The sequence below is a fragment of the Tursiops truncatus genome, chromosome 7 (genome assembly GCF_011762595.2).
Source record: "Tursiops truncatus isolate mTurTru1 chromosome 7, mTurTru1.mat.Y, whole genome shotgun sequence".
NCBI lineage: Eukaryota > Metazoa > Chordata > Mammalia > Artiodactyla > Delphinidae > Tursiops > Tursiops truncatus.
This window is the reverse complement of record NC_047040.1, coordinates 61,891,940-61,906,711: the sequence shown is the minus strand read 5'-3', so window position 1 is coordinate 61,906,711 and position 14,772 is coordinate 61,891,940. Positions and strand designations below refer to the sequence as shown.

General features: G+C 41.4%; 1 protein-coding gene across 1 annotated transcript in view; it reads left to right on the top strand.

Annotated features, from left to right (window-relative positions):
* Positions 1–1,506: 1,506 nt before the first annotated feature.
* Positions 1,507–14,772, top strand: part of MYO3B (myosin IIIB) — a 399,378-nt gene continuing 386,112 nt past the window's right edge. The window contains exons 1-6 of the mRNA XM_073806955.1: positions 1,507–1,522; positions 1,899–1,902; positions 1,955–2,138; positions 2,876–3,010; positions 14,129–14,233; positions 14,490–14,589. Of these exons, the coding sequence (XP_073663056.1) occupies positions 1,507–1,522; positions 1,899–1,902; positions 1,955–2,138; positions 2,876–3,010; positions 14,129–14,233; positions 14,490–14,589 (544 nt within the window). The remainder of the gene's footprint in view (positions 1,523–1,898; positions 1,903–1,954; positions 2,139–2,875; positions 3,011–14,128; positions 14,234–14,489; positions 14,590–14,772) is intronic.

The window sequence follows — 14,772 nt, the reverse complement described above, 5'->3', positions numbered from 1 at the left end:
CTGTGTTATATGGTAGTTCTATTTTTAGTTTTTTAAGGAACCTCCATACTGTTCTCCATAGTGGCTGTATCAATTTACATTCCCACCAACAGTGCAAGAGGGTTCCCTTTTCTCCACACCCTCTCCAGCATTTATTGTTTGTAGATTTTTTGATGATGACCATTCTGACCAGTGTGAGGTGATACCTCATTGTAGGTTTGATTTGCATTTCTCTAATGATTAGTGATGTTGAGCATCCTTTTATGTGTTTGTTGGCAATCTGTATCTTCTTTGGAGAAATGACTATTTAGGTCTTCTGTCCATTTTTGGATTGTGTTGTTTGTTTTTTAGATATTGAGCTGCATGAGCTGCTTGTAAATTTTGGAGATTAATCTTCTGTCAGTTGCTTGGTTTGCAAATATTTTCTCCCATTCTGAGGGTTGTCTTTTGGTCTTGTTTATGGTTTCCTTTGCTGTGCAAAAGATTTTAAGTTTCATTAGGTCCCATTTATTTATTTTTGTTTTTATTTTCATTTCTCTAGGAGGTGGGTCAAAAAGGATCTTGCTGTGATTTATGTCATAGGGTGTTCTGCCTATGTTTTCCTCTAAGAGTTTTATAGTGTCTGGCCTTACAGTTAGGTCTTTAATCCATTTTGAGTTTATTTTTGTGTATGGTGTTAAGGAGTGTTCTAATTTCATTATTTTACATGTTGCTGTCCAGTTTTCCCAGCACCGCTTATTGAAGAGGCTGTCTTTTCTCCATTGTATATTCTTGCCTCCTATATCAAAAATAAGGTGACCGTATGTGTGTGGGTTTATCTCTGGGCTTTGTATCCTGTTCCATTGATCTATATTTCTGTTTCTGTGCCAGTACCATACTGTCTTGATTACTGTAGCTTTGTAGTATAGTCTGAAGTCAGGGAGCCTGATTCCTCCAGCTCCGTTTTTCTTTCTCAAGATTTCTTTGGCTATGTGGGGTGTTTTGTGTTTCCATACAAATTGTAAAATTTTTTGTTCAAGTTCTGTGAAAAATGCCACTAGTAGTTTGATAGGGATTGCATTGAATCTGTAGATTGCTTTGGGTAGTAGAGTCATTTTCACAATGTTGATTCTTCCAATCCAAGAACATGGTATATCTCTCCATCTATTTGTATCATCTTTAATTTCTTTCATCAGTGTCTTTTAGTTTTCTGCATACAGGTCTTTTTTCTCCTTAGGTAGGTTTATTCCTAGGTATTTTATTCTTTTTGTTGCTGTGGTAAATGGGAGTGTTTCCTTAATTTCTTTTTCAGATTTGTCATCATTAGTGTATAGGAATGCCAGAGATTTCTGTGCATTAATTTTGTATCCTGCTACTTTACCAAATTCATTGATTAGCTCTAGTAGTTTTCTGGTAGCCTCTTTAGGATTCTCTGTGTATAGTATCATGTCATCTGCAAACAGTGACAACTTTCTTCTTCTTTTCTGATTTGGATTCATTTTATTTCTGTTTTCTTCTCTGATTGCTGTGGCTAAAACTTCCAAATCTATGTTCAATAATAGTGGTTAGGGTGGACAACCGCCTTGTCTTGTTCCTGATGTTAGAGAAAATGGTTTCAGCTTTTCACCATTGAGAATGATGTTGGCTGTGGGTTTGTCATATATGGCCTTTATTATGTTGAGGTAAGTTCCCTCTATGCCTACTTTCTGTAGGGTTTTTATCATAAATGGGTGTTGAATTTTGTTGAAAGCTTTTTCTGCATTTATTGAGATGATTATATGGTTTTTCTCCTTCAGTTTGTTAATATGGTGTATCACATTGATTGTTTTGCATATGTTGAATCCTTTCATTCCTGGGATAAACCCCACTTGATCATGGTGTGTGATCCTTTTAATGTGCCATTGGATTCTGAAGAAATAAAAATATTCTTGTTTCAAAAGCCCAGTGCCACTAATCCTGTGATCTGTTGCACATAACAAACTTTTCTTCCCACTAGGAAACATCTGTATGGATTGTTTCATTACAGCGCCACGATGCTTGGACTTGAATCGCTTCCAGATCCCACAGATACCTGGGAAATTGTAGAGACCATAGGTAAAGGCACCTATGGCAAGGTCTACAAAGTAACTAACAAGAGAGATGGGAGCCTGGCTGCAGTAAAAATTCTAGATCCAATCAGTGTAAGTAACAGTTATAAATTATAACCACAATATAGTGTTTCATACACACTGAGCTTTCAACTTCTTTCTTTGTTCTGGGGATGATTTTCTAGGGATAATGAAACCTGGCATGAAATCTCAAAATGAGTTATGACTCCTTAGCCTATCTGAATGAAGGGACTCCATTTGGAGTTAAAACTTCCCTTGATTTTCTCTTTTGTCCGTTTTACTATTGTTTTGATTTTGGTCCCCTGGACTCTTCAAATGTTATTCTCTTGGAAAGAGTGATTTGTTAGGTTTATACAGAGGCTGATCTCTCTGTAAGTTACAAAGTGACCCAGACTTGTGGTATTCAGTCATCTTAGCCTGGCATCCTATTTCAGAGCACTGAATACTGAGCCTATAATGCTGTGCACTGTTTACCACAGTGAAGTTGTAAGTGTCCTATCCTGGTTGGGTCCCTTTGAGCTACTTCTCCTTAATTGTTTTGAAAATTCAGACATTTTTAAATTTTAAAAAAGATTTATAATATTATTATTAAGAATATATAATGAAGACATTTATTGATATAACAGTTAGAAGGCTTTAGTTGGTATCTGAATGTCCATTGTTAGGTATTTTCAAGATGTGGTAATGATTACATTAAAAACACAGACTACATACGCTTTATTAAATGGTTACTTGATCGTGATATCATCATTCCTTACCCTTCCTCGCACATTATACTGAATCCAGGATGCACTTTTTACCTTGTGTAGGATATGGATGAGGAGATTGAGGCAGAATACAACATTTTGCAGTTTCTTCCGAATCACCCCAACGTTGTAAAGTTTTATGGGATGTTTTACAAAGCAGATCACGGTGTGGGAGGACAGCTGTGGCTGGTCCTGGAGGTAAGAGGCTCCCATTGGGTAACCAGCAATTCAAACAGAGCACCAGAGGTGAGCAGACTCATTGTTGCCTAAATAGTGTAAGATGCACATCTGGGGAGGCAGTCTCTCCTGCATGGCACAGGTACCTTACCAGATGTGGTGTTCTCCACGTTCTTATGGGTAGGCTGTGTACCGAAAATGTGCACGTTTCTCTGCTTGTAAGGTTTAATAATCTTCTTCTAATTCAGTGAATACAGGAACACAGTTGGAAAAGGTTATTTTCTACCCTAGGCTGGGAAAATTTCACAGAAAACATGTTCCAATTGATGCAACTCATTTTCAAAAATTGTTAACCCAAGGTTTACTTGGTTGCCAAGTTTGAATCAGCGCATTCATGTTCATTTATCCTCATCTTAGGTTGGGTTTCCTGAAAACGGACTCTGAGAATTGTGTATGGAATGTTTATTGGAAAGTTCTTACAGGAGCTAGATGTGCAAGGAAGGTGGGATTGGGCAAGGGAGACATTAAACATCAGTGTGGTTGCAGAGGTCTCAGCCCATCCTCAGGGAGAAGAAGACCTGGGATCCTCTTGTAGGGTTGTCCTGGATTTTATCTCTGCAAGAGCCAATCACTTGGTGCATGCCACCCTGGGAGGAGGTGTGGCCTTGGGGGAGGCAGTTCCCTGTAGTTGGGCACTATTCCTGGTGAGAGGTGCCACTGGGACTTGGGAGCAGGGAGCAGCTGGTATTCCTGGCAGTGTCTGCTTTGAAGAGAGAATCTGAAGGGAGCACCAGTATATCCAGTGTAGTCTTGCCTTTTTTCTGCCTTCTTAATGGGAATGAATGTGTGTAACTGGATGCAAAAGAGTCCCTTCCCCACAAATACAATTCCTCCATGGAACTAACATGGCAAAGACACAATGACAACATATGAAATTAGTATATTAGGACAGGTCTATTGTATTGCCTCAGGGTGGGTATAGGTCCACCCTGATCTGTCCTGGACTCTGCCCCTCTGAACCAGCCTCCATGCCTGAGGTCACATGTGTGATCCATGAGCACGGGGACATGTGTGAAAGCTTTAAGAGAGAAGCAACAAAGGAGAAATCAGACCTCAATTCACTGTCTGGGGTCTTTTGTTGAAAACCTTCCACCTGGCTCTGGGAGGGCCTGGCCATGAGGCAATATATACTGGCTGCCATGGCAACAATGTATGGGGAATTCACTTGTATTCAAATGGAATAATCTGCAGGGAACATTTCTGTCACATCAATTGCCTTCTTCAGAATATAAAGATGTAAGGGGTTTTGGTTTTCAGAAATCATCTTTGTCTGTTTAGTTGGCTGGTTAAGTCACATAACATATTCTCATAGTATCACCTTTTGGGTTTTATTATTCCCCACTCCCTCCCTGGGAATATTATAGATTTTATCCTGCCAATGAAGCTCTATAATAACATTAATTTTTTAGTGCTCATTTTCATGAGATATGGAAAGTATTGTTTCTAGGGTCTCTGATTGTATTCTTTTTTTAAAAATTTTTAAAAAAATTATTTATTTTTGGCTGCGTTGGGTCTTCATTGCTACACGCAGGCTTTCTCTAGTTGTGGAGAGCGGGGGCTACTCTTTGTTGCGGTGTGCGGGCTTCTCATTATGGTGACTTCTCTTGTGAAGCACAGGCTCTAAGTACGTGGGCTTCAGTAGTTGTGGCACGTGGGCTCAGTAGTTGTGGCACACGGGCTTAGTTGCTCTGCGGCATGTGGGATCTTCCCAGACCAGGGATTGAACCTGTGTCCTCTGCATTGGTAGGCAGATTCTTATCCACTGTGCCACCAGGGAAGCCCTGATTGTATTCTTCTTAAGCTCTGTGAGATCTCAGTGTTTTAAACTTCACTATAATTTAATAATGTAAGTACAGTGACCGAGAAGTTTTAGTTTCTTTTCACTTTACCACCGACTCAAAGACTCTGCATTCGGATATAGAAAACTGAACTTCCAGGGATTTTCCAGGGCCTGAAATGGGACCTTCCCTCCCTCCATTTTACCAGGAGAGTAGGTGGGCTGCTCAGACCTGCCACCACCTGGAGAATAATTGCTCTTACTGATGAGGAGTGACCAAATGTTAGTCCCTCAGGCACAGCCAAGGCAACCAGAAAGGGCCACACGTGGCCTTGAAAGATGAGAAAGAGCTCAGAACTATGAACTGAGCCTTGTGCAAATGCTCCCCTGCGACTGTCTCTTGTTTTTTCAGGGTGACTAAGTACAGATAATGAGGTTGCCCGGCACACTGAATTATTCATACCTCAGCAATACAATATGCTGATATTATGCCCTTTGCAGGTTGTGTTGGCCCATGCCAAAGTTGCTGGCATGGGGAACCAGATGTCCTCAATCTTTTCTGTCCTGGAATGGGCCATCCATGCCAGGCAGCTGGGGTAGGTATGTCCATTACCTCCAGTATGCTTGTAGACACAGGGATTCCTGGGCTCCTAGAACTGACAGGGACCTCAGCCTTCCTTCTGTCACTCTCCTAGTGTTCAGCTGAGGAACAGAGACCCAGAGAAGGAGTGACATGCCGATGGTCCCATACGAGTTATATGGCAGAACTGGAGGAGGACAGCACTTCAGCACTTTTCTCCCGTCCTGTGCTGTTGCTGTCTGCCGGGTCCGGGGAATACAGACTTGGAATCTCTGGTTAAAATGGCAGCAGTTCCTGATTACACAGGAACTGCTTTAGCACAGAATTAGCACACACACACACACAGACACAGACACAGACACAGACACACAGCTGGAAGATAATGACAGTCCACACAGCACCTTGACCATGTTGCTCCGTCTGCAACTTTTTTAGGAGTGCTTTAGGAGACTTATACAATAAAATTATTATCTGTTTAATATTGCTCCCCTCATCCTGTATATTGAGATTAAATTTATGTTGCCTTTGCTCTTTTCTTGCCTGAATGTGGTGAAAGGACCAGGGAGAAGCTATTCCACAGAGCAATTCTTGAGGATAGAAAAATGTTATTAATAACCCTCTTAAATCACCACAACTCTGAAAACAAAAGCAAATAAAAATGTCATTTCAGAAATTAATTACTAATTGTTAGCAGAAAAACCAAAGCCTTCTTGCATAACAGACACCTACTATAGGAGAAAAATATGGACAGAAAACACTCATACATAATAATGTTTTGGAAAATTTGTGAATAATTTTTATTCTAAATTAATATTAAATTTGGAAAATCTGTAAGTTCTATTATGTCTCACCTAAATGAAACATGATAAGAAATTAGACTTTTAAGAAAAAGCACCAGAGACTTCCCTGGTGGCACAGTGGTTAAGAATCTGCCTGCCAATGCAGGGGACACGGGTCCAACCCCTGGTCCGGGAAGATCCCATATGCCATGGAGCAACTAAGCCCCTGCACCACAACTACTGAGCCTGCACTTTGGAGCCTGTGAGCCACAACTACTGAGCCTGTGAGCCACAACTACTGAGCCTGTGTGCCACAACTACTGAGGCCCACACACCTAGAGCCTGTACTCCACAACAAGAGAAGCCACTGCAATGAGAAGCCCGCGTACCACAACCAAGAGTAGCCCCCACTCACCGCAACTAGAGAAAGCCCACGCACAGCAATGAGGACACAACGCAGCCAAAGATAAATAAAACAAATAAATTTTTAAAAAACCTCATATAAAAAAAAAGCACCATATTTCAGAAAAAATACCTAGTATGTGCTAAGACATGAAGTACATTTTCTCTTTTCCTTTCAGTATAAAACCTTCAGCCCATAAATACTCTTTCAGCCTGAATCACATTCAACTTAAGAGAAATGGTTTAGACTTTAGAGTGTTAGTAAATGAGAATGTAAAGTAAAAAAAACAAAAACAAAAAAACCTCCTTATATTTTAAAACCAGATAAAAGTATTATTTTTTAACCTGTTTTTTCCTCTCAGAGGTCTTTGTGTAAGTTCAGTATCTAAGCCAGAAGGGGGGAAAAAAGATATCTCTGTTCAGTTTTTGCATTTATATAAGGCCCTAGAAAGTCCAGTCTGGGCCCCAATATCATTGCAAGTTAGCACTTAAAACCATTTTCACCCATTGATATTGTGGCATGAGTCAAGTTTATCACGTTAACAAGTCAGGGTCCTAGCAGGACCCTGATGGCCTGGAACGTAGCTCTGGCATGTTTTGATTGGCCAGAGATGGTTAGAAAGCCCTGGAGCACTGAACACTGACTCAGATGGCAGGTTCTGGCCGGGTTCTAGAATGAGAGTCACTGGAGTGCTGGGGGTCAGGAGGAAAGTACAGAACAGTTGGGAGTGGAGAAGGGAAGAACTGTGAAATGTAACCGAGGTGCATCCGATATTTATGCGCTCTCTGCGTTCAGCAAAAGCAAGAGAACGTGAAGAGCTGAGGTGTGGGAGCAATTCTGCCCAACCACCGGTCTGTGCATGTGCCCTGGAGAGAGGCTGAAATGGTAGGCGGGAGTCTTGGGGCCCTCCTGCCTCTCATAGTGTGAGCATTTTCCCCCCAACCCCCCTGACTGGAGCTCCAGAGTTTCAAGTGACATCGTCTTCATTCTTCTAGGTACAGGCCAATGACTTTATCTGGTATCAGTAAAATAAACACAATCTCTCCCAACAGTGTGGAGGAAAACTATGTTGCTTGACCTTCCTGAGAGGTGGGCAGTGTCCAATACGGTGCTCCCTAAGGCATCTTCCAGAGTAATTTTGACGATCCTTGACTTTTGCTTTATGCCCTCTGTAGACCCTAACACCCTTGAAAGATAAAGTCAACCAAACAAAAGAGCACTGAAAAGAAATTCCTCTTAATTCTGCCATCTGACTAGGGCAAATCAACATGCCAGTATAGAACCTACTTGAAAGTTGCAGTTTTGACTAGAATAAAGGTCTGGTGATTGTGTTGCATGGGCCATTCGTTAATAACATGGAGGAAAGTTGATGGCTTATTGAGCAAGGAACATTTTATTGCTTGAAATTATGGCCGTCATCGCAAATGCACATACTGTGATTGAATCAATATTCAACGATGGTTTAGAAAATAGATGTGGAATGTAAATGATTTTTCTATTTTTCTTGGTTTGGAGTAAAATGCTCGTTAAGTTCTAGATGCATCCAGCTGCCACATTTCCTGAATGCTGAGGGCGTCGGGAGGAATGCAGGGATGGAGACCTACCTCTGTATTTGAGGCTGATGGCTGGCAGGGTGGGCAGGAATAAAAGGCTGCAGGTGCCAACCCTCAGGGGTGGGGTAGGAGGCTTGGCTGCCTTCTTACAACTCTAAGGGGATTATTTTATTTGATGTATTTAAATATAGTTCCTTGTCATGCTTTTAAAATGTTCAGTCCATCTCACTATTTACTCTGATTAGACAATTGTCAGTACGTACCTGCTTTCCTTTTTTTTTTTTTTTTTTTTTGCTTTCCTTTTTTATATCCAGGTATCCAAAGTCCTTTCCCTGTAACCCACGGGCTGCCCTTTAAAACCTTGCTGGTGGGCTAATCAGCTTCACAGGACCTCTTCCTGTAAAGGTGCCCTGAGCAGTTTATTTATATGTTTCTTTGAACCACAAGTCAGACAGTTCTTAAACTCTGACATTTAGTGAACAAAAGGCACCAACCTTGTCTGATCCTTTTGTTGTTCTTAAATCCACAGCTGAGTTTTGATCCTGCTGACAAAATGGCAGCTCTTAGTCCCTCCGTCGGTTCTAGAGCTATGAAGAAAGTTTATAAGTTGGCTACCTATATAAAATGCCACTGAATAGGCTCTTGTTGCAGAAATGGCCAGATTTAAAGTAGGGCAGGAGAGAGACTAAAATAAGATTTCAGGGGAAAATTCCAGGGTTGAGTTAGCTTGGATCATCACCCAGCACTTAATTTAAATGTTCTCTGGGTAGAATTTTAATAGTGTAGTTGCAGTACAGTAAAGCATGTGCCTCCCTGAGACAGGAGCCAGGCTGAGAAGTGGTTCTGATAAAGGCCTTACAGTGCCTTGCATGTCTATTGCTCCTTTAGCTTTAGAGGATCAAAGAACTTTATTGCTATTCTTATACTCACAAGATCCCTAGACTCTGTTTCTTCTTAACTTTCTCTATCCAGTTGGTACAAAATTCCTGTCGATTCTATGTCATAAAAGTCCCCCATATCTGTCCCTGACTCTTTGTCCTCAGGACTCTTGGCTTTTTGACCCTGCTTCTCTTGATTGCTTCAACACCTCCTAACAGGTGTCCAGCTCCCTGTGTCCTCCTGTTCTGTCCACCCTCCAATCTGCTACCAAGGTCATCTTTCTAGAAATCTGAACAGACCTCCTGCCTAAAACCTGTCAATAGCTTACCACTCCTATCTAATGGTATATTATGGTATCATAATATGCGTGTGTATAGTAATAAAGCCCACACTTCTTAGAAGAGCTCACCTGTCATTCCCTGTTACCCCCTTTTTTTCCCTGTCTACCTGCTCTAGGATTCTGTCCCTTTGTCCCAACAGTGGCAGAGTATGTAGAATTCAAAGACACACAGACATAGACACATACACACACACACGCGCAGGCAGACAGACACACTATCTCCCCCCTCATTCTTTTGTGCTCCCTTCCTTTGCACACGGTGTTCCCTTTCCAGGGATGCTCTTCTTCTTGTTCACCTGCCACTCGGTCCTATGTCCTTCAAACTCATTGTATGTGTTACGTCCTCTGGGAAGATTCCCAGACTGTTCCCTCTTCACCCTAGCACAACAGAAGTCGCCATTTTCTCTTCGGTGCCCACACTCCCCTTGGGCACACCCTTTCTTCCACCTGCCACTCTTATTACTCATGTGTCCATTTCTGGTGCTGAGCTCTTTGAGGGCAGGCACTGTGTTCATGATTGAGTAATGGGTAATACACTGGGCAGTCACAAGCTATTGAGAGCAAAGAGGTAACTTTTTTTTTTTTAACATCTTTATTGGAGTATAATTGCTTTACAATGGTGTGTTAGTTTGTGCTGTATAACAAAGTGAATCAGCTATATGTATATATATATATCCCCATATCCCGTCCTTCTTGCGTCTCCCGTCCACCCTCCCTATCCCTCTAGGTGGTCACAAAGCACCGAGCTGATCTCCCTGTGCTATGCAGCTGCTTCCCACTAGCTATCTATTTTACATTTGGTAGTGTATATATGTCAGTGCTACTCTCTCACTTCGTCCCAGCTTACATTTCCCCCTCCCCGTGTCCTCAAGTCCATTCTCTACGTCTGCATCTTTATTCCTGTCCTGCCCCTAGGTTCATCAGAACCATTTTTTTTTTTTGGATTCCGTATGTATGTGTTAGCATACGGTATTTGTTTTTCTCTTTCTGACTTACTTCACTCTGTATGAAAGACTCTAGGTCCATCCACCTCACTACAAATAACTCAATTTCGTTTCTTTTTATGGCTGAGCAATATTCCATTGTATACACATCTTCTTTATCCATTCATCTATCAATGGACACTTAGATTGCTTCCATGTCCTGGCTACTGTAAATAGAGCTGCGATGAACATTGTAGTACATGACTTTTTGAATTATGTTTTCTCAGGGTATATGCCCAGTAGTGGGATTGCTGGGTCATATGGTAGTTCTATTTTTAGTTTTTTAAGGAACCTCCATACTGTTCTCCATAGTGGCTGTATCAATTTACATTCCCACAACAGTGCAAGAGGATTCCCTTTTTTCCATACCCTCTCCAGCATTTATTGTTTGTAGATTTTTTGATGATGGCCATTCTGACTGGTGTGAAGTGATACCTCGGTATGCGGGCCTCTCACTGTTGTGGCCTCTCCCGCTGTGGAGCACAGGCTCTGGACGCGCAGGCTCAGCGGCCATGGCTCACGGGCGAGCCGCTCCACGGCATGTGGGATCCTCCCGGACCAGGGCACGAACCCGCGTCCCCTGCATCAGCAACCACTGCACCACCAGGGAAGCCCCTCAGTGTAGTTTTGATTTGCATTTCTCTAATGATTAGTGATGTTGAGCATCCTTTCACGTGTTTGTTGGCAATCTGTATATCTTCTTTGGAGAAATGTCTGTTTAGGTCTTCTGCCCATTTTTGGATTGTGTTGTTTGTTTTTTAGATATTGAGCTGCATGAGCTGCTTGTATATTTTGGAGATTAATCCTTTGTCAGTTGCTTGGTTTGCAAATATTTTCTCCCATTCTGAGGGTTGTCTTTTCGTCTTGTTTATGGTTTTCTTTGCTGTGCAAAAGCTTTTAAGTTTCATTAGGTCCCATTTGTTTATTTTCATTTCTCTAGGAGATGAGTCAAAAAAGGATCTTGCTGTGATGTATGTCATAGTGTGTTCTGTCTGTGTTTTCCTCTAAGAATTTTATAGTGTCTGGCCTTATATTTAAGTCTTTAATCCATTTTGAGTTTATTTTTGTGTATGGTGTTAGGAAGTGTTCTAATTTCATTCTTTTACATGTAGCTGTCCAGTTTTCCCAGCACGTAACTTTCTTTTTAATAACTAAACCCAACTTTGTTCTTGAGCCCCCAGCCTGCCTAGAGAAGACAATTGATTTTAACTTATCCTGTTAAACTTAGTCCATAGAGTGACTTCTTTGGGAAGGGGCAAGTTCTGGGAATTTGTATCCCATTTTCACAATCCAGTTCAAAGCTTAGTCACTTGGATAAGGACTTAGTTTTTTAGTGGTTTTCTCTTTCCCCGTTCATCTTTCCTTCTCCTGGGTGATATCTGGATTTGGATACAGCAAATGGTCATGTAAAGCCATGGCAGTGAGGTCAGGGACCTCCAACTGGTGACCCTAAGTCCTTCTACTGTCTGCCTTTGGTGTCTCCCCATGTCCCAGGTCCTTGATACTCCTTCTTATCGTGAGGTCTGCACTCACTGTCTTTCCTTCTCATTCAAACTGTAGCCTTGTCCCTGAACCCAAATGGAGCATTAAGTTCTGAATCTCCTGCAAGTCATGAGCAGGCTGTAGGGAACTGTTAGAATCCCAGCCTTGATGGACCTCACCATACCCTACTGCCATTCCACTCAGCGTGAACACCCCTTTTTTGGCATGAGGCTCCTGTGAGGAGGTCTCCCGTTAGATTTCCATATAAAAAGAGGTTCATAAGAAATGGTTTCATTAGCATTATCCCCTTACACAACCACCCCCGAGAGGGAGCATCCTCACCCTAATCTTATTCTCTCAAGCTCTCCAAGCTCTATGCCATCAGCCCCAGAAAAGCTTTTCTTTTTGTGGGTTGAGAACTTCCCTCATGTCATGTCCTACATTCTTTCATAATCATCATTTGACTCTGTGGTCAGTTCTCCAATTTTTGTTACTTGAAATATAAATCTAATTTGGGGAGTCCTGAGAAAATTATTATATATTTGTCGAAAGCTTAGCTTTTAAGATTATTTTACAAATCATGACACCGAAAATGCATTCACTGCTCAAGAGAGTATTAGATTGTACATTGAATGTTATGTGCCCTTTCAGGGTCATGTAAGACATAGTTGAAATAAAAAGAATGTGGAATCCTTTGGAAGACATTATCCTGGTACTCAACATTAGGGCCATGAGAGGTATCAGTGTTGAGTTACAAGTTACTCCTGACATTGGTAGAGAGAGGATTCCAAGGACACTTATATAATCCCAGACTCATGGGACCATTATAGCCTTCAGTGCACTTCACTGTTCTTGGCTCCTTCCTGAATCATTCCTGACAGATAGTAATTTTATCCTAGTTGTAAAGATTCCTAATTTTGTACTATATTTTTAGTCAAATACTATTGTTTAAGAGCAACTTAAATGGTAAAAACATGGACAGATTCATTTCCAGTTTATCTTGATTGTTAATGTGTGTGCAAGGTATCTGCTGCATATGTACTGGGGAACGATACACACATCAAACAAAAACACCTGCTCACCATTTATTAAAATCTTGCAGATGTTCATTAGAGTCGAGTAGATCCTAATGTATTATTATCTTGATAAAGAGTGTCTTCTTTTAGCAAAGGTGCTAATCTGTGCTCCTCACATTTCTTTGCTTATGAAAAGCCAGTTGACTCAAGCAGCCACAACCCAGAGGACCCCCCACTGTTCACTAGTTAACTCTTTCCCAGATTGTAGACAAAGTGCCAGGAGGAAACCTAGGTCTCTAAAGTAGGGTCATAACCTGTATAAGGACAAGGAGTGCTCTGAGTATCCAACAAAAGCTCTGAATTTTCTCAGCAGAAAAGTGCAAGATGCATATACAACGTGCTGCCTACAGTTTCAAGGTATTTACAAGCCCTGCTGAAACAAGTTAAGAACCCTTGATTTAAGATGGCATGCAGCAAACCCAAACCGGCACATTTCCTTCTGCACTTAGTCAAAAACCCTTAAATTGCTGTGAAAGAATAGTATGCCTGGTTTACGCATTCTCAAATCTCAGTAATGTATAATACGTAAAAAGAGCAAATATGATATACTTTTACAGTGTTTTTAATTACAGGAATAAAAAAAGAAGAGCATAAAGGTGCTGAACTCCTACAGTTGAATATGAAAAGGTTAAATACACATATGATGCAGCTCCACTCCGTAAACTTGACGTGCAGTGGCAACTCGAGAAGGAGCTGCTGGTTGGGCTTCTGCTGCCTGCAGTGCCAGCACTGGAGACAGGGAGATTGAAATAAAATGTATTCCCTCCTAAGTGTCAAGGGCGTCCATCTTGCCTCTTTCAGTCTTTCCTTCAAAATGCATGATTTTTAAAAAATAGACAATATTCATGTAAAATGAAAATATCCCATAAGTCACCATGATTCCTTATATGCTTTCTTTTTTTAATTTCTAAATAATGTCTTGTGCTTTTATATTTCACTTAACAATTTAAAAAATCAAATTTTTGGACATGCACTTTCACTCATAAATCATCACCTTGAATAAACACACACACACACACACACACACACACACACACACACAGAATGAGATTTGATTGTGTAATGGAAAAGTGAGGTTTAATTGTTCTGACCTGGAGTTTTGTGATTTGCAAATTTATTTTACTACATTGAGTCGGTAATAAGTGGGCTTTTCTTCTTAATGTGCTTTTCTTTTCTTTTTGTTTGTGTTCTCTTGCTGTCTCTCTCCCCTGGCACCTCTTCTTGCAGCTGTGTAATGGGGGCTCTGTCACTGAGCTTGTCAAAGGTCTACTCAGGTGTGGCCAGCGGCTGGATGAAGCAGTGATCTCATACATCTTGTATGGGGCCCTCTTGGTAAGGACGTCCATCAAGCTGGGGGCAGAGGGGGCAATTTGTCATTGGTTGGCTCCCCATTGCATATTAACAAGGGGAAACTGCCCTATAATATGCAAGGTGTATAACAGGGAGGTGTAGCCAAATGTGGACTTTGATTAGATTTTTAATAGTAGGGTAACTGTTTAAAAATAACCATGCAAAAAAAAAAAAAAATAACCATGCAAATTTTCCTTTTCTCTTTCCTGTTGTTTGGTGGCGGTGGGACACCATGCAGGGCCTTCAGCATTTGCACAATAACCGAATCATCCACCGTGATGTCAAGGGGAATAATATTCTTCTGACAACAGGAGGAGGAGTTAAGCTCGTTGACTTTGGTAATGACTGCTTGTCGTTTGTTTTCTTGATGTGTGCGGTTTAGCCAAAGGCAACAATTTATTGCAGTCTCAGAAGACTGGAGCCTGTCTTCTACGCCATAGGCTGAGGGCCTTTCCAGTCACACACAGGCTGGAGAATGGGGGGTGGTTCACCAGATGGATCACCCTAGGAGATGCTGTTTG